General features: G+C 52.1%; 1 protein-coding gene across 2 annotated transcripts; it reads left to right on the forward strand.

The window, feature by feature from the left end:
* The first annotated feature begins 6,965 nt into the window (after nt 1-6,965).
* On the forward strand, nt 6,966-19,620 carry IBA57 (iron-sulfur cluster assembly factor IBA57). 2 transcript variants are annotated; one of them, XM_032477302.1, is made up of 4 exons: nt 7,325-7,456; nt 11,029-11,209; nt 14,116-14,459; nt 14,838-16,244. In XM_032477302.1, the coding sequence occupies exons 3-4, from the start codon at nt 14,360-14,362 to the stop codon at nt 15,227-15,229; spliced, it is 492 nt and encodes a 163-aa protein (XP_032333193.1). In that variant the 5' UTR covers nt 7,325-7,456; nt 11,029-11,209; nt 14,116-14,359; the 3' UTR covers nt 15,230-16,244. The 2 variants fall into 2 exon arrangements, with proteins under 2 accessions (XP_032333192.1, XP_032333193.1); XM_032477301.1 differs by lacking the exon at nt 11,029-11,209 and having other exon boundaries at nt 6,966-7,456; nt 14,838-19,620.
* The last annotated feature ends 402 nt before the right edge of the window (nt 19,621-20,022 follow it).

Raw genomic sequence — 20,022 nt, forward strand, 5'->3', positions numbered from 1 at the left:
TTATAACAAAAGGGAGGGTTTGGCTCATGATTACTGATGATTTCCAGAAATCATCAACCTTCTTCGATCAGCAGCAGATGGCTACATGGTGGCCACCATGAACAGAGAGTGCTTCTGTGAGGGGAAAGAAATGCATGAGAAATTTCTGCAAGAAGGCCCAGAAAGAGAAGGTTAAAATTTAGAGTTGAGCTTCTTGTCTTGTGGCAACTAGGTATACTCTAAGTGTAACGGAGATAAAGCTAATCTTTTATTCCTGTGAGCCTGGTTTTTTGTCTCTTGGACTCAGGTCCCCAGGGCTTTGTTCTTTGGTTTGCAAAGCCTGTTTTGCCTACGGCCATTCCCTGACCCTTTCCCCCAAATGATTGGACTTTTGTCGTCCTCTCTGGAAGACATGCGGTTTGGATCTCCTCATAGCTTGGCAGCCCAAGAGGACCCAGTGAAGGCCAACTGACTCTTATCACCAGCCCTGAAGTCACCTCACTTCACTTCACAGCAATCACAGGCCCGCAGGATCCCTCTCAATGGGTCAGTGTTACATTTTAAGGGCATATGGGATACAGAATCTCTGTGGGCCCTTGGTCCGTTGGCCCTTCTGGCCACATGGAAAGCTGTTCGGCCCCCACCTTCCCCACACACAGGGGCTCGTGATCTTGGGGTTTTTGCAACCACTGGCCCCTTCTTTTACCACAGTCCTGATATCAGTCCATAATTCACCCCACACAGTGTAATCTGTCCAGTTTCTATCATCTCAGTACCCCCCCCCCACCTCCTAATTGGTTTAGATACCATGTAAGGTAGTTGGGTCAATGGGAGGGGGACTCTGCCCAGGGGCTGCTGGGGAAATCCGTTTGCTGTGTGTCCATGACTCGGAAGTCAGATGTGGATCAGGCTGTGAGTCTCAGTGCACTGGGGTTTGGTCCAACACCAATCTAGATGCTGTGGGGGAGGTGTGGTTTTAGATGAGATTAACACTGTCAGTCTGTGGACTCTGATAAAGCAGACCATCCTCCTCAGTGTGGGTGGCCTTCATCCAATCAGGTGATGGGTGAAGGCTGAGATTCCCAAAGAAGTGATTCTGTCTCCAGTCAGTAATGGTTAAATTTGCATCAGCTTGACTGGGCCGTGGGGTGCCCAGAACAAGCATGATTCTGGGTGTGTCTGTGAGGTGATTCTGGATGAGGCTGACACTGAATCTGCACATCCTCCCTAGTATGGGTGGGCCTTGTCTAATCAGGTGAAGGACTGAGTAGGGGAAAAAAAAAATCAATGGAGTAAGAGGGAACTCCTGCCTGACAGCTTGATCTGGCACATTGGTCTTCTATCCTTAGAGTCAGATTCAGGCTGGAACTACACCACCGGCTTTCCTGAGTCTCCCACTTGCAGATGGCAGACCTTGGAACTTCTCAGCCTCCATAACTCAGTGAGCCAATTCCTTATAATAAATCTTTCTCTGTACATATTGAATTGGTTCTGTTTCTCCAGAGAACCCCAACTAATACACATCCAAGCCAGAGCTTATTAAGAGGGCATCCTAGCTGTGAGGGGAGCTGCAAATGGTGGCTCTATTCTGGAAGGCATCTCAGTCAGCTCAGCCTATGTAACAAATACCACAAACTCGGGGCTCAAACAACAGACATTTATTTCTCACAGTCCTGGAAACTGGAAGTTCAAGATCAAGGCGCTGGCACTGGAGGCCTCTCTCCTTGGTGTGCAGACAGCTGTCTTCTACCTGTGACCTCACATGATCTTCCCTGTGTGTGTGTCTGTGTCCTCATCTCCTTTTCTTATAAGGACACTGGTCTTATTGCATTAGGGCCCACCCTAGGGAACTCATCTTATCATAATCACCTCTTTAAAGACCCCCATCTCCAAATACAGCCCCATTCTGAGGTCCTGGGCATTAGGACTCCAAAAGGTGAATTTGGGGGGATACAGTGCAGCCCATAATAGAAGGCAGATGCCCAACCGAAAGCTCAATCACCACTGGAGAAGGGAATTCTAAGGCATAGGCCTCCTGCTTCAGGAACTCAGGGCCCTAGCCCTAACCCTGATTTTACTGGCCCTCCCAGGCCAGGGGAGCCAACCTCTGTGTCATCCGTGTTTCTACCTCCAACACCAATTTCTTGATGTTCTGAACCATCATAACCATGATCTCATGCCTGAGCTCTGATACACTAACAGGGTGTCCATCGCCCACCTGGGACATGGTACCTAAGATGTTCAAGTCTGTTAACCCTCAGAGATGGAACCCAACCACTATATTTGGCACTTAATGCTCACTCAGCTACTTAAAAAAAAAATAAACACAAAAACCAAAAACCAAAACCCTCTCAGTGACTGAATGGAGAGCTGAACTGGGGTACAAAGCCACCCCTCCTGTCCCCATCTTCTGTGCCCTAGAGCAGGCTGGTGGGCCAAGCCCAGGTCTCCCATCCCTGCTTCCCTGCCTGGTGGGGTCCTCTGGCTGTGTGGGGCCCACCTAGGTCTGTACAGGGGCAGGGCCAGGCCAGGGGAGTGGCTGGAGCAGGAGCAGACAGAATGGCCTCGTCTCATTCTCATCCGTTTCCATGGCTGGAGCCAACTCGCCGGCTGCTCAGGGAGATCGTGGAGGGCTACAGGGAGGGGGGCACTCCAACACCCCCAGAACGGGGGCAGTTTCCTTCTTCTGCCTTTGGGAAGGGAGGAGGCCATGAGGAGAGAATAACAGGAAACAACCCCTGGCTTGGCAGCGGCTGGGAAACAGGGTCTGGGACCCCCATGCCTGCCGATTTTCCAGCTCTCAGCTCCCCACCCCTCCTGACAGCTCCGAGGCCTGTGGCCTCAGAGGGAGGAGACCGCACATGGTATCTAGCAGCAACCTATGCCCCCAGCTGGACCCAGGCCAATGAGGGGGGGTTCCCTGGGGGCATCCTGAAGCCAAGCCACAGTTCCCTCCACCCAGACCAGTGGACAAAGTGAGGGGACCTGAGAAGAAGCAGTAACCAGGCTGGTGCAGAGATCCGGGAAGGCTTCCCGGAAGAGGGAACCTGGGGCAGTGCTGTTTGGCAGATTCTGGGATGGTGGGAGATGTTGCCTTTTTCTGTCCACGGACGCAGCCACCAGCTGAGAGTGGCTCTGGACATTTCAAGTGTGGACCATGCAGCAAGGAGCTAAAAGTTTCACTTGACTTCATCTGAGTTAATCTGCATTAAACAGCCTCAGCAGTGGACCTGCTGGACAGTGCCAAGCGGGCTGGGCTCGACACTGGATTGGAAGGTCTGGGGAGGTTCCAGGTGGCCCCGGGTCGGCCTACTGGCCCTTCCTGCAGGCTGTGCCAGTGGGAAGCAGGCTCCTCTGCTGGCCAAGGGATGGGCTGACGTGAGGCTGGAGGAATGCACCCCCCCACCCCATGTTGTCCTCGAGTGGTTTCCTCCCTGCCCTCACAGGGTTGGCAGGGAGGTGCTGGGTCACCTTCAGAACACAGGCCCAGCAGAGGAAGACCTTCTCCATGAAAGGTCAGTGGAGCCACATTCCAGGCCTGGCTGGTCACAACCAGGAAGGCAGCCGGGAGGGGGACTGAAGGCTTGGGCGACCCTGGGGAGCTCTGGCTGGGCCCCTCCATGCCCTGATCATGCAGTCAGTCCTGACTTGCCAGGCCCAGCTGAGAAGGGTCTGGGACCTCACAGGATTTGGGCAGCAAAGCCTTGAGGAGGGTTTGGAGGGGCAAATAGGAGCTGGACAGAGGGGTGAGGAGGCTGGGCAGAGAGATGGGTGGCAGGAGGACAGCTGGGTGAGGCTGGACTGTGGTGCACAGATGGGTCCTTTACAGGGATCTGCCTAGACAGGGATTTGTTTGTTTAATCAATATTATCTGTGCCCTTGATGTGTGCTGGGCCCTGGGGATGCAGCAGGGAGCTGCAGAGATCCCTGCCTTTGGAACTCCAGAGCAAAAACCAGAGACATGACAACTAAGGAGTGTTCAGTGTGAAGGAGGGAGGGCTGAGGAGTTTATTCTTTTACAATTTCTGTAGGTTAAAAGTTTCAAATAGAAAAGTGGAGAAATGCACACATAGGTGGTCAGAGTGGCTTTGTAAGGGGTTGGCATCTGGGTCTGATAGTGGGGTGAGGCGTGAGCCCTGTGGCTGTTGGGGGTTCTGCTGAGGCTGGGAACAGGGGAGGGAGACCAGGAGAGGGAGCTATGCCCTGGAGCTGACTCTGATGAGATGGGAGGGGAGTGTGGGGGTTTGAAATCTGTGGGAGCAACACATGAGGATGCCAGAGGTGTGGAGGCCAACACCAGGCTGTGTGCCGGGTATGGGACAATGGGGGCTGCCAGGCAATAGGGCTGCAGGACACTGGGGACATGTGAAGGTCATACCTGTACATGCACGGTTTGAGTATCAGACACGGAAGAAGTGCCAAACAGGAGAGGTCTGGGATTTGGGAGAAATGCATGGACTGCACATCAGTTTGGACCTGCTGGCATTTGGATAGTATGGAAAGTTCTGCAGCTGGATGAGGCTGGTGAGAGCGAGGGGAGATGGAGCAGGGACCCAGGGATGTCCCTGGAGCCCCACGCTATTTGCTAGCACAGTCTTAACCCCTTGCCTTGTTCCCCTGCAATGCTGCTCACAGGCCTTACCAGAAACCAGCCCGGCCAGCACCTGGATCTCAGACTTCCAGCATCCAGAACTGAGAAATAAATGTCATTTAAGCCACTCAGTCTATGGAATTTGTTATGAAGCCTGAGCTAATACATTTAGGAAAATAGTATGGAGGTTCCTCAAAAATGTGAACACAGAATTACCATATGATGCAGCAATCCCACTTCCGGGGATACACCTGTGGTATTGTGACTTGCAATAAGCAATATACATTTAATCTTCATCCTTATTCTTGGCACAGGGCTCCTAAAACCCTTGGAATTTCTTAAATGATAAGGGTGATTAAGGTGTCTTGATATTCTTAACAAGCCCTTGTCAACCAATTTATGTTAATGAGGTGATTTTGGAAAGCCTCTAAGAGTCTCAATGTCCAGGGACACAAGCGCTATGACGTTTCTCTACGGGTGAGAGAAGGGATTGCCAGGAGAACCAGCCATGTGATTAACCAGGGTTAGAACTTTCAGCCCCATGCCCTGAAAACTCTCGGAAGGAGAGACTGGAGATTCAATCAATAGCCAGCGGTCAATGATTTAATCAATCACATCGCTGTAATGAAGCCTCCATAAAAACCCAAGAGGGCAGGGCTTGGAGAGCTTCTGGGTTGGGGAACACATAGATTTGGGGAGAGTGGTGTGCCCCTTCCCACGTACCTTGCCTTATGCATCTCTTCCATCTGGCTGTTCCTGAGTTATACCTTTTTATAATTGTAGCCCCCCCCCCCATTAGGTGAACAAACGAAGAGCCTTGGGCAGGACTGGTAAACAAGTTATAAAAAGCTGCAGACTCAGAGGTGTGAGGGCTGGTTAGCCAATGACGGGTAAGATCCCCAGAGGGGGGCAACCTAAGACAGGCACAGCCGCCTGAGTCAGAAAGAATATCATCAAGCAGCTATTTTCCCGTATGTTCCGCCCTGATAAGATGTAAGGCTCACTGGCTCCATGACGAACGTAACTGATCAAGAACGTCAAAGGATCTTAAGATCTTCAACTAAGAACAGTCTGTGCCTGTAGAGAGTCATAAAAATGTCATACCATAGTTAAACATTTTTCAGATTGTTCTCTTCTGCTTTATAAGCCTGTGTAGCTTAATAAGCTTTTAGAGTAGCCATCAGCTCTCTCCGCATACAGTGTGTGTGTGTACATTGATATTGCCATGCCAACAATAATAAATCAGTAATCTAGTAAGTAATATGTTTCTCTGAGTTCTGTGAGGCACTCTAGCAAATTAATTGAACCTAAGGAGAGGGCTGTTGGAAACTCTGATGTATAGTTGGTTGCTCAGCACAGGTGACAAACTGGTAGATATCTGAAGAAAGAGAGACCGAGAGATAGAGAGACAGGGACAGAGAGAGAGAGAGAGCTCGAGAGCGAGTGAGCAGAGCGAGTGAGCGTGCATGCAGTCTTATGGGATCTGATGCTATCTCCAGGTAGATAGGTTCAGAATTGAGTTAAACTGTAAGACACCCAGCTGGTGTCAGAAAATCGTGTGGAATGGAGATTCTACCCCCCGCCCCCTCCCACATTTAGTGATCAGAAGTGTCAGAAGTGAAGAGTAGTGTGAAAACATAGGACACACAGGAGTGTGTGTTTCACACAATAACAAAGGAACTGAAAGCAAAGTTGCAAAGAGATATTTGCAGTGTTCACAGTAGCATTATTCATAATAGCCAATGAGTGGAAGCAACACAAATGTCCATCAGTGGGTGAAAGGATAATCTAAATGTGGTATATACATACAGTGGATACTATTCAGCCTTAAAAAGAAAGACTGACACATGCTACATCACAGAGGTACCTGGAAGACACCAGCCAGTCACAAAAGGACAACTAGTTCATGATTCCACTTCTATGAGTTTCCCAGAGGAGTCACGTTCATAGAAATAGAGTGGGATGAGGTTCCTAGGGCTGCGGAGGGAGCTAAGGATCAGTGTTTGAAAAGGCCCGAGTTTCAGAAGATGAGAAAGTTCTGGATGATGGGGATGACTGAAAAACACTGTAAATGCGCTTAACACCCCTGAAACTGTGTACTTAAAAATGGTTAAGATGGTAAAGTTTAGGTTATGCCCACCTCACCACAATCAAGCAAGCAGAAACTATGCTCTGAGAACCGAAGACACGCCAAGTACACGCAAGTACACGAGTAGCCCCCTGCCTCGGAGGGATGTGTGGGTGACTGACAGCCAGAAGCCCCGCCCCTGGGCACGCCCCGCCCACTCTCACCACGGCCACTCTCTAGCCAGCACCGCTCGCCCGCCTCCAGGGGCTGCTGCGGTGCCGGCCCGCGCATGCTCGCATACGCCCCGCCCACGCCCCGCTCTCCCGCCGCCAAGGGCTGTTGTGGCGTACCCACTCCCCCCACCCCGCGCACCGCCCCGCTGCGCACGCTCCGCTAGCCTGCCTCCAGGAGCTACTGTGGGGCCCGCCCGCGCTGCCGCCCGGGCCGCCCCTTCGCGCCGTCGCATTCCTCCCAAAGATGGCGGCCGCGGCGCTGCTCCGGGGCGCAACTCCAGGGCGCGGCGGCCCGGCCTGGCGCTGGCGGCTGCGCGCGGTTCCGAGGCGCCGCCTGGCCCACGGCGCCTACTGTCAGGGCGGCGGCCCCAAGGGCGGCGCGGCCTGGGCTTGCTTCCTGCTGGGCGAGCGCGCCCTTGTGCGCGTGCGCGGACCGGACTCGGCGCCCTTCCTCCTGGGTCTGCTGACCAATGAGCTGCCACTTCCGGGTCCTGCGGCCGGCTCGGCTTCGGCCCCAGCGCGCGCGAGCTACGCCCACTTTCTCAATGTCCAGGGACGCACGCTCTATGACGTCATTCTCTACGGGTGAGAGCATGGTGGGGGACCGGCTCCGGGGGTTGAGGGAGGGCTGAGGGATGGGCTCCCTTGGAGGGCTCTCAGGGGTGGGCAGACACGGGGGAGGGGCAGGCTGAGGGCGGAGCTTAGGGCATCCAGAGGCGGGGCACTTACGGGAGGACTCCCTGTGGCCCAGGATGGACATCCGGGAGAGCACAAGCAGGACAGGACATCCACTGGAGGCACATCTGGGAGCCTGTGCACAGACAGGGTGGGCCGAGGTGGGACGGCACCTGGGGATTGGAGGGGCACCCATGGTGGGACACGTGGGGACCTGCACACGGGGTGGGCTCGGGGTAGGCGCCGGCGCAGGGCAGCCATCGGTGGGCTGGAGCCGGCACCCACGGATGGGCCTGCGATTCGCACCCATGGGAGGACCTGGACGCTCCTGCACCTGGCCTCTTCTCCTGTTCAGACCCACTGCACGGAAAAGGGGTCGTGGCACCTGGAGCCACACTGCGGGGAGCCGCTTGTGCCACTGCTCACTGAGTTCTCCGATGTGCACTCCGGTGTGCGTTTCTCTCCAAAATCTCCCCGTATTCAGTGATACCAGCGTGTGTTCACATCAGTCTCTGCCGACCTTATCACGACTGTCCGTGTTGGTCATAAGAACAAGCGAAGTCGGTGGCCTTGCCCGTTGTCGTGTAGAAGTTGTGGTTTTCACTTGCTGAGCTTTCTCGGACTTGGTTCCTCTAGAACCTCTTATGCAATTCCAGGCAGTTGCTCTGCCTGTGGCTGCCCTGGCAACTCCCATGTCCCTCTTTTATTGTGGGTTCTCATCTGCATCTTCCTTAGTGTACTGCCTTCTGGAGGAGGAAGTACGTTCTTTAATGGCTTGTTGGGAGGTATGATACTTTAACTCCTTCAAATGGTTTTATCTTGTATCTTGGGTGGGCATAAAACTCCAGGCTGAAAATCATCCCTGAACGTTTTGAAGCCATGACTTGGTGCTGCTGGCGTTGCTGTTAAGAAGCCTAGTGCCTTTTTATTTCTGGGGCTTTGTGTGTGACTGCTTTTCCTCTGGAAGCTCTTGGGGGCTCTTCTTTATCCTGTTGTCTTGAAATGTCATGATGATGTGTTGTATTTTGGGTCTTCTTTCGTGTCGTGTTTCTGGGCACTGGGTGGGCTTTATGACTCTGGTACAGTAAGACCCTTGGGCAGATCCAGCCCTTTTGCTGTTTCTGTAAATAAAGTTTGATTGGAATTCTGCGTGCCCATTTGTTTGCGTACTGTGTGGCTGCTTTTGCCTTCCAGTGGCAAAAGTAAGAATAATATAATAAGCGTGGTAGAGACCGTCTAGCCTCAGACCTAAATTATTTACTCTCTGATCCTTTACAGAAAACTTTGTGATCCCTACTCTGTGTCCCCTGTTTCAGAGAAACCATTGTCATGATTTGTCCTATGTGATTATTATCTTTCCTGTAGTTGCTTTAATCTCTTTTAAAAACTGCATTCTTTGCTTATCTTGAGCTCTGTGTCACCTCTTTTCAGTCATCTCTAGTTTGGTCATTTCACTTTTTAGTTTATCATCGTTTTAGTGATTTTGTGGTCCCCAAATTTCCTTCCTTGAGTCTCCAGTCTGCCTTTACATCTTTCTGTCTTTCATTCTTGTTATCATGGATTTATATCCTCATGAGTCACCCTACAGTGTAAAACAATTTTTTCGTTTCTAGGTTTTTGTTTTTGTTTTTGTTTTTTTCTGTTGTAATTTCCTTCTGGTCTGGCCTGTCTTTGCTTGGCTGCTGGGCCGGCAGCTCTTGTCACCGGGCACGTGCTTGGTGGCTCTTTCCAGACATTGTGTGTGCCCTGATTTGTTCTGTAGAGGATTTTTTGCTTTTCTTTCTTTGTTAAGTGCTCACAATGGGGTATCCCTGTGCCAGTTGCTCTCTGCACTGGGAGAATTGGGGAGCACTGGGATACTGCCCCCTGAGCTCAGTTGCTCTTGTGAGATTCCAATTCAGAGTCCTTTGCGGGGAGTGCCGCCCTGAGGGTGGGGTGGGGTGGGGTGGGGTGGGTCTTCATTCCATCAGACAGAGGCAGCCTGAGTGATTGGCCCTACTTCTGAGCAGTTAGTGGAGAGAAGAGGTGAAAACAGTCTCTCAGATGGCTGCTCTTGGGCCTGTGGGATTGATAAGCAGTGTCCAGATTCATCCCTCCCAGGTCTGCTCAGGGCAGGGGGCATGGGGCCGGGGGAAGAGGGGGCTGAGCCCGCTGGCCTTGCACCCTGTCCCAGTGCCTCCATTCAGGTCTCACGCCTGCTGTTGGCTTCCACGGTGTGCTCCCTCCCCTCCTGGTTGCTATTGGCCATTCACCTACACCAGATCTCACTGAGGTCTGCTCTCCGAGGAGAGGGCCACACTGGCGGCAGGGCCTGGGGCCTCCCTGCTTTCCTCATGCTTTCTCACTGCCTGGCATTTTCTTTGCATCTTCTCTCTCTGGAATTTTTCATTTTAACTGTCATGCTTCTGGTTTCCCATTCTTGACTTGTGGCTTCCTCAGTGCACCCTGTTTCCAGACGTGACACCATTTCTCAGACAAAGCTTTAGTTTTTGTTTTTTAAAGTAGACTGTTTTGAGCAGTTTTAGGTTCATAGCGAAATTGAGGGGAAGGTACGGAGATTTTCCATATACTCTCTGCCCCTACATATGTGCAGCCTCCCCTGTTATCAGCATCTCTCTCCAGAGTTTACAGTGGGTTCAATTTTTTTTTTTTTTACAACTGATGGACTTACATTGACACCAAAATTCCCCGAAGTTCACATTAGGGTTCACTTGGTGCTGTGCGTTCTATGGTTTTGGACAAATGTATAATAACATGTATGTATCATTATAATATCATATAGAGTAGTTTCACTGCCCCTAAAAATCCTCTGTGCTCCACCTGTTTATCTCTCCTAGCTCCTCACAGCCATTCAAAGGGTATTTTTGTATCTGGAACTCTCGCCATCGTTTCACTTTTTCCAAAAAGTCACATCGTTGGAATCACAGAGTGTGCAGCCTTTTTAGATTGGCTTCTTTCACTTAGCGGTATGCATTTAAGTTTCCTCCATGTCTTTTCATGGCTTGATAGCTCATTTCTTTTTAGTGTTGAATAATATTCTATCGTCTGGGATGTACCACAGGTTATATATCTATACCTACTCAAGGACATCGCTGTTGCTTCCAAATTGTGACAGTTATGAATAAAGCTGCTGTAAACATCAGTGTACAGGTTTCTGCGTGATCGTTAGTTTTCACCTCCTTTGGGTAAATACCAAGAAGCGTGATTGTTGGATTTGTAAGGTAAGAATATGTGTAGTCTTGTAAGGAACCACCAATCTGCCTTCCCAAGTGGCTGTTCCAGTTTATGTGTGAAGACCCAGGTTGAGGCAGAGCTGGGTCCAGGGCTGCACTTGAGGAGTGAGGTCCCTGTGTTTATGGAGGTGATGGGTACCAGGGTGGCAGGCACTGTGCAGGGCATCAGGCTGCTGGAGGAGGGCCCGCTCGGTGTTCTGGGGAAGGGCTTAGTTGGGCTTGACCCTCCCTTTTCGGGTTTTCACACAGCCCGCGCCCTGGGCTGAGGACGGTCGCCTGAGATCACACTGCCACCACATCCTATATCCAGATCCTGCCTTCCAGCCCTGCTGCGGAGGCTGCAGCTGCCTCTCCACCTCTGTCTTCCTGCTGCCACGGTTGTGCTCCAGGAAGGGCTGCTGGGCTTAACATAAAATTGCAGGACGCTCAGGTAAATCTCAGACTTTTCAGGGATGACCTATGCATTGTTCGGGAAATACTTTTACTGAGGACATTATTTACTGTTTATCTGAAATTCCCATCTGACTGGGCATCCTGTATTTGATCTGGCACTTTGCATTGTCTGGGGATATTTGTGGTTGTCACTCAGGCATGGATGCTCCTGGCATCGAGTGGGCTGGACCCAGGTGTGCTCTCAGCACCCAGCAGAGCCCAGGACGGCCCCACAGAGAGTACTCCAGATCGCCCAGTTGTTGGCTATGCCGGCCAAGAAGGCTGCCCTGAGCATAGGCTCACACTACCTTACCCCTTCTCCTGCCGACCTGTTCCCCATTACTCACCTGTGGCAGGGGCAGCAGACAGTCAGATTTGGGGAGGTGGGGCAGAGGTACATTGCAGCTTTGTCATTCCTTAGGGGCTGCATGGCATGTGGCCATTTGCACAGGTAGCTTAGAAAGTGCCTGAGCCCAGAACCTGGCCCTGCTCCCCACCCAAGCCCATCTTGAACCCATGGAACGTCCATCCCATGAGTGAGATGGACGCATCAGAGGTCCTGTCCACCCCGGCACTCTGGTGGTCCCATCACCACCCCTCCTTAGGGCCCTCTACTGGCTGGGTCTCCTCCCAACGTGGCCATGGCTTTACCTGCATCTCTCCCTCCTCCTCCCAAGGTTTTCTCTCCCCAGCAACCTCACATTCTGCTCACCCATGCCCAGTTCCTCCCCTTGCCAGTATTTCATACCGTTTCTGCCTGCTTCCTCTATCAGAGATTTAAAAAATAAAAGTGTAATTGCACATGGTTAAAAACCCTAACCTTAAAAGGCTTATGATGAAAACTGACTGTTGTCTCCCTCGTGTCTCACTGGCACAAACCCATCTTCTCCAGAGGCAGCTCCTTTTTCTTTTGAAATAATTATAGATACCCAGGAAGCCACAAAAAAATGAACAGGGAGGTCGCATGTCCCCTTCACCCAGTTCCCACAATGGCAACACCTTGCCTTCTGTAGTCCAAGGTCACAACCAAGGGACTGACGTGGGCCAGCCACAGGGTGCACCCAGGTTCCTCCAGATTTCCACGTGTGCCTGCAGCTCTGTGATTTGATCACACGTGTATGGACCTGGGGAACCTCGATCAAGACAGCTCTTCCATTACTATCAGGCTCCCTTCTAAACTTTGCTCTCAGGTGCTCAGCTGCTTGCCCTCCATCTCTATGACTGTGTCATTTCAGGAGTATCGAATGAACAGAGTCTCTTAAGATTGGGTTTCACTCACCTCGATGCCCTTCAGCCTCTTCCCTGCTGAGTACTATTCCACCGAGATAATGTACCACAATGTGTGAACCGTTCACCCGCTGAAGGGCATCTTGGTTTCATTGCCTGGCTGTTAAGAATAAAACCGCTCCTAACGTTCATGCATGGGTTTTCTGTGAACACCTGGGGTGTTCCCTGGGGTAAGTGCCCAGGAGTGCAATGGCTGGGTCATGTGGTAGCTATGTGCTTAGTTTTATAAAGAACAATCCATTTTCCAGAATGGCTGTTCCATTTACATTCCCACCAGCAAGGCTGAATGATCCAGCTTCTCCTCTGCGTTCTCTCTGCCTTGGATGTTTTTATTTCAGCCGTTCTGATAGCTGTGCCCTGGTGTCTTATCACAGTGGGTTTTGCCTCGTGATAAGTGACATTGAACTTCTTTTCGTGGGGTTATCTGCAGCATCGCCTTTGAATTCTTCTGTTTGTTCTGGCCTTTTAATTCCGGCTGTAAATGACCCTTTCCCCACCCCTCAGCTGATCTCAGTTTTGACCTTCTTTGAGGACCGTTTGGGAGGTGAGCGGCTAACCTGGCTTGCTGCTGCAGCCTGCTCTTTCCCGCTTTCTCCACGTGGTTGTTGCCGTCCTTACTGGACCCACGGCTGGTAGTTACGGGCAGGGACATGGAAGGTTTTGTGCTGTGGGGTGAACCCACAGCAGATCGGCACACAAAGCAAGCCTCTGCAGCTTTTTCCTCTGGGAGTGACTGACTTCTTCAGGGCAGCACTTAACCCTTTCCTGCCTGGGTAGGAGGTTGGGGGCACAGCTGGTGGGCTCTGGGGGCGGGGGCGGGGGTACCAGCTGATGGCCTTTTTCTTATGTGTACTCCTGGAACGTCTTACCCACTTCTTCGTCTCAGCTTCCACCTGGCTGTGGGTCCTTGCTCAATCCATGTGTACAGCCAGGACCTCAGCCTTATACCCCTGTGGGTCCTAGAAGTCTCCACTTAGGGCTTCTCCTCCATGTCCAATGGTGCACTGCCTCTCCTTTGTGCTTATCTGTCCGTGATGGCTCCACCATCCGTCTGGTCACCACAGTAGGATCCAGGGTCCTTCCAGTGCATGTTGGCTGCCAGTGCAGGTTAGGATGGTTCTGGGGCTCTGATCAGGTTGTGGGGCTTTCCTAGGGGAGGTGGGAGGTGGCCTTGGGCAGGACGTGGCCTCACCACGCATCTCACCTTGCATCAGCTGCCTGCTGTCCCCCCAGCTCTTCCTGCCCGCTCGCATCCCTCCTGAGATCCACTGTGCACCCTGCCTTAGAACCCTTGGCTTTTTCTCAGTGGCTTCTCAGGGCTGGAGGAGGCAAATCCTGGACCTCAGTGTGACCTTGAGCACCTGACACCACTGTGGTCCCAGGGCCCTGCTTCTCACCGGTCCGGCCAAGGCCTCTCCTCCACTGGTCAGACTGCTCCCCGTGGGTGAGGAGGGGTCCTGTGGTGGCCATGAGGTTTCTAGCATGCACTGCACTGTGCAGCAGTACCAGGTGGTCCAGGGGTGGCCCATTGCATTGGAAGGCACAGCCGTGCATGGGCGTGGCCCGACCCTGCGCACTTCCTACCATGTGCCCTGCCCACCCCACCTCCCCCTGCAGGCTCCTTGAGCACTCGGATGAGCAGCCCACCTTCCTCCTGGAGTGTGACACGTCAGTGCTGGACGCGCTGCAGAGGCATCTGGTGCTGCACAGGATCCGGCGGAGGGTCACGGTGGAGCCATGCCCTGAGCTGCGCGTGTGGGCTGTGCTGCCCTGTGCCTCTGAGGACGCCAGCAGGGCTGCACCACTGCAGGAGAAGGCCGAGGGCACCGCCATCCTCACCCGTGATCCCCGGACAGCCCGCATGGGCTGGCGGCTCCTCTCCCAGGATGAGGGCTCAGCCCTGGTGCCCGGGGCCCGGCTTGGGGACCTCCAGGATTATCACCGGTACCGGTACCAGCAAGGTATGGACATGGGACTGGGCCTGGGGAAGGGTGAGGGAGAAGTGCTGGATGGTGGGGCGGGATTAGGGTGGGATTGGAGGGGGAGGAGGGGTGTGACACAGGGCCCTGGGGAAGCTGTGTGCTGGGCCCAGGCTCTGGGAGGAGCCAGGGGGGGAGCAGGGGTCTGGGATAAGACCAGACCTAGGTGCTGACCTGGGACCAGGATGGGGAGCTGCAGCAGGGACCTGGAGAATGGGAGGGACCCGGAGGATTGTGGGGGGCAGATGGTGGGGCTCCTACAGGCCAGCACTGCCAGCCTCCCTGGGTTGAGCTGCCAGCTCTCTGTAGGTCACCTCAGAGTCCAGGATTCACCAAGCCTCTCCCCTCCCACCCCTATAGGTGTTCCCGAGGGGATCCACGACCTGCCCCCAGGAGTGGCTCTGCCCCTGGAGTCCAACCTGGCCTTCATGAACGGCATCAGCTTCACCAAGGGCTGCTACATTGGCCAGGAGCTGACGGCCCGCACCCACCACATGGGTGTCATCCGAAAGCGCCTCTTCCCAGTACAGCTCTCAGGCCCTCTCCCAGTGGGCGGTGTCGCCCCCGGCACCTCCGTGCTCACCGAGTCAGGTCAGGCAGCCGGCAAGTACCGGGCAGGCCAGGGGGACGTGGGGCTGGCTCTGCTGCGGGCAGAGAAAGTCAAGGGCCCTCTCCACATCAGAACCTCTGAGAGCGGTCTAGTGGCCCTGGCTGCATCTGTGCCAGACTGGTGGCCCACAGCTACCAAGTAGCCCTGGATGTCCCTGCACTCCTGCACAGGGCCTCTGTCCATCTGCTGCACCCTATAGGCCGTCCCCCGCTCCCAGGGTGGCCCAGTTGAATGAACACCAGCTTGGAGGCTCCCCAAGTGTACGTGGGCCTCCCAGGGCTGCAGGTATTGGGGGGCATGCTGCTGTAGCCCAGGTGTTCCCAGCCTACCATGCTTCCTCTGGAGGGTCCTATGCTCAGGGTGGGCCGTCCTCTTCTGGCGGCTCTGTGGCTAGAGCAGCAGGAGCCTCTTGGGAACTGGGGGCAGGTAGAGGTGAGCCCTGCACCTGCCTCTGTGCTATGCTGAGCCCCAGCTTCCACTAGACCTTGGATGAGGCTCCAAACCATATAGGCCTGGAGGTCATTCATCCATCAGCCAGGGATGCTCCAGGATGTGTCTGAGCCACCTGCATCCCTCTTGAGTCTGCTCGGGCTGGCCTGGGGAGGAGGCTTCTCAGCATCTGGGGTGGCTGAAGGGACAAGTGGGCTCTGGGAATTGTCTTACCATGTTGGCTTGGGGGCAGGTCTCAGGGTGAAAATCTTGGGGGCCAGGTGGAGTGGTGGTGTCTGTGAGTCGAGGTGTATACACTGCTCACACCCACCAGGGATCTCCCAAGTGTATCCCTGTGCTCAGGGGCAACCAGCTGGGGGAGCCCCAGTACCATTTCTTGCCAGGGTGCCCCATCTGCACAGCTTCGGCCCCACAGTGGTGTCAGCAGCCCTGCCTGACCCCTCCGTGCCCTGCAGACCTCAGGAGCTTGGGGTGGGGGAGGCTGCCCTGGGACAGCAGGGCCCAGCGTGCAGAGAGGAGCTTCAGCTTGGTTTACTCGCTGCTGCTTTCTGATACAGGCATGTCTTCACAGTGAGGGGATGACTGACTGACTTACCCCTCTTTAAACCACTGATTTCCATTTTCCCGCTGCAATGTGAATCTCGTGTTTATGGGGTGTCCCACCAGATACCCCAGAGTGGCTATTAAAGTGTGACCCACAACTGGCCCACGTGGAACTCTGGTTTCATTCTGAGTGGCAGGTGCTGGGACTTGGTTTTGGGTAGACCAGATACATTGAGATGCTCTTTCTTGAACAGCTGAGCACACCAGATAAAATATTTTAGTGGAGTTTCCCCGGTTTGCTGGACTGACTAGAAGGGAAGAGGTCTCAGAGGCCTGGACCAGTGATGGAGTGCCGAGTCCAGAGGAGACAGGACCTTGGTGATTCTGAGCTGTGGTCTGAGGACCCAGGGTAAAAGGCAGACAGGCCTGTCCCTGTGGATTGTTGGTACCCACAGAGCTGGGATGGGGAACTGAGCAACAAAGGAGCCATCCTGGTGTCGGGGGGAGCAGCAGAACCCCCCCCCCCAAGAACCTGCAGCCAGATGCAGGTAGGAGTCATTTCAGGAGGAGGTGGGGAGAGTGGAGCTGGGGGTGGGGAGCTATTGGGCACTTCAGGGGAATAGGAGACACAGAGAGGGACTGGGATATTAAAGGTGATGGAGACATAGGGGGCGGTGAGTGCTTGGCCAGTCCTGCGAGGCGAGGAAATAGCCAGGCAGTTCTGACCTCTTCCATCCCCGCAAACTGAGAGCAGGTGGTCAGGCTGGGTGGGCAGCAGCATCTGAGGTGCCGCTCCTGGGGTACCTTCAGTCACGCCAGTTGGTTAGGGAATAGAACAAAATTAAGGCAGGACAGCCTCTGGACAGGAATGACGGGGGTCTTCACAACATATAAATAAAGGACACAGGAGCCCCTGTGCTGACGGCGCTGCCACTGTCTGTGATGGGAATTAAAAACGCTCAGGGCTTCTCACGGTCTGTGGATCCCCAGAGTCGAGAGCTAGGCGTCTTCTCTGGACAGTGGTTTTTGTAGAATGTCAGTCCATTGGCGTGAGCATGAGCTTCTGTGCCCTGATGTGGGAGCCATAAGTAAATGAGAAAGGAGGTGGGCCATGGTATTAAGCGTGGTCAGCTTCTGAGTGAAATGCTGCCTTGGACGTCGTGTGTCCCAAAAATGTCCTCAGTGTTCTCCAGTTAACAGAGACCTTAAAATATTTGGTGCAGACCCAAAGAAATACACACTCCGGGTTCAACCTCAGTGTTTTTAAAAGGAGGCTGCCTCGCAATGCAAGTGCTCCCTTTCTTGGACAAACCAAGTCAGTTTTCACGAAAACACTGGAGCTTAAAGAGCTCTGACTTTGAGGCGCTCCAAAGCCAGCTGCCTGGTGCGCATGACCCAGAGGAAACCAGTCAGTGTAAATCTTCACGTTCGCTTCCAATTTCATACACGCTGAACCCTGTGAATACAGATACCTGGGGGGAGCTCATTGCTGGTTTTCCTGTCTGCTTTAGTTTGTTTTGTAAAAAGTATAAAGTTCTGAAAATTAGCTGTTTAAAAAAACAGAGTAGCTCTGGGTGGTAGTATTTCTAGAAGTCTGGCAAATCCAAGTGTAAACCTTTCTTTAGAAACTCTTGTCCAACTCAAGTTGTACAGAGAATACATTCTAAGGAATACACCTTTGTTGTTAAAAAACAAACAAACAAAAAACCCAGAAACACTCATTTAACCCCCAAAGAAACAAGGGTCAGCAGAAAAAACAGTAGAACCAAACCCACAGATTTTTCAGATATTGGAGTAACCAGACACATAACATAAAATAAATATACTTAGTGTATTTAAAGAAATAAGGCATTTAAATATTAGTAAGAAGCACGAGACTATAAAATGATTAGATAGACCACGAAACAGAATCAGAGAAAACTTCTGGAAATAAAAATAAATTAAAATCTATGAATATAGTCTCTGAAAAGAAGGGATTAAGAGACCGAAGAAGAGAGAGATTTAATATAATGTAATGATCTAAGTGGAATTACGGAAGGAGAGAAAGAATGGCTGAGAATTTTCCAGAATGGATGGCAGTTGCCACTTCCTAGGCTCAGGAAGCCCAGTGGGTGTGTAGCATTGTATCTTCTGTGTACTGAGAGAAAAATAACTATCAAGTCTAGAATGTATACCCCAAACTGTTATTCAAGAATGAGGTGAAATATGACATCTTCATCTGTGATGTGATTTTTGTAGGAAATATGTATTTGGTCTTTCTCCCTAATCCAGGCGCAGAGCTCCTAGAACTCTTAGAATTTTCTAAGTGATGAGAGTGATAGAGATATATTGCTATAACAAGCCCCTGTCAGCCACTCCAGAGTTTATGTTAATGAGGTGATTTGGGAAACCCCGGTGGATGGGGGCTGGTTGCGAGGGAATCAACCATGTGATTAGAGGGTTAGAACTTTGAATCCCCTGACCTCTGGGAAAGGGAGAGGTGCTGGAGGTTGAATCAGATGCCAAAGACCAATGATTTAATCAATCATACCTCTATAATGAACCCTCTATAAAAACCTAAAAAGGATGGGGTTTGGAGAGTGTCCAGGTTGGTGAATACGTGGAGGTTTGGGGAGAGTGGTGTGCCCAGAGAGGGCATGGAAGCTCCATGCCCCTTCCCACATACATTGCTCTCTCCATCTCTTCCATCTGGCTGTTAATGAGTTATACTCTTTAAAAATCAACCGGTAATCTAGTAAGTAGAATGTTTCTCTGAGTTCTGTGAGCCACTGCAGCAAATTAATCGAACCCAGGGATGGTCGTGGAAACCCACCTATAGCCAGTTGATCAGGAGCGCAGGTGATAACTTAGACTTGGTTTTGGTGTCTGAAGTGGTGGTAAGGGGGGCACCCTTGGGGGAATGAGCCCTTAACTTGTGGGTTCTGATGCTGCCTCCAGGTAGATGGTGTCAGAATTGGGTTGAACTGTAGGACACAGAGGCGGTCTTGGAGAATTGCCTGATGTGGGGAGAAAGCCTGCATGTTTTAGAATTAAAGAAGCAAAAAGTTTAGAGATAAAAAATTCTAAAGGATGTCTTTAGGCAGAAGGACAGTCCCATAAACGAAATCCCACAAGGGAAGCTCTGAAATACAAGATTGGAATGAATAGAGGAATAAAAGGTAAATATATGGATAAATCTAAAAGCCTGAATTTAAAAGTTGGTATTTATAGTACCTATCTTGGGAGTGAGTTTATGCTAATGAGAAGGTTCAGGGTGGGCCCCGAGATGGCATCAAAATGAAGACCAAGTGATAAGAGAGTGGGAACTTTCAGTCCCATTTCCAACCTCCAGGGAGGGAGGGGATCTGGAGATTGAGCTTCCATTAAAAACTCTTGAACAAGGAGATGTGATGAACTTCCAGGTCGGTGAGCACGTGGAGGGGCTGGAAGGGTGGTGCCCAGAGAGGTCATTGAAACCCCATACCTTGCCTTGTATGTCTCTTCCAGTAGGCTGTTCCTGAGTTATATCCAGAACTCGGTTAATAAACCAGTAAACCTAAGTAAAGTGTTTCCTGAGTTCTGTGAATCATTCTAGCAAATTATCGAATCTGAGGAGAACACGGGAACGCCTGAATTTGTAGCCAAGCTGAACAGAAGCACTGGTGGGCTGGGCACCCCATGGTAACTGGCATCTGAAGTGGGGGGCAGTCTTGTGGGCTGAGTCCCAACCTATGGGGTATGATGCTAACTCAGGAACTTAGCGTCAGACTGAGTTGAACTGTTGGACACCTGGTCAAAGAGACAACTGGAGAGTTGGTTGATGTTGGAAGACACCATGTATTTGATGTCACAGAAAAAAAAACTACAGAAATCCTTCTCATCATTAATTGGCAAATCAAATTAACAAGAGTCAGTAAAGACAGGGTGATAATAACATAATCCTTAAGCTTGACCTAAAGCCTC

This window comes from Camelus ferus, chromosome 3, assembly GCF_009834535.1.
Source record: "Camelus ferus isolate YT-003-E chromosome 3, BCGSAC_Cfer_1.0, whole genome shotgun sequence".
In the NCBI taxonomy this organism is placed as follows: Eukaryota; Metazoa; Chordata; class Mammalia; order Artiodactyla; family Camelidae; genus Camelus; species Camelus ferus.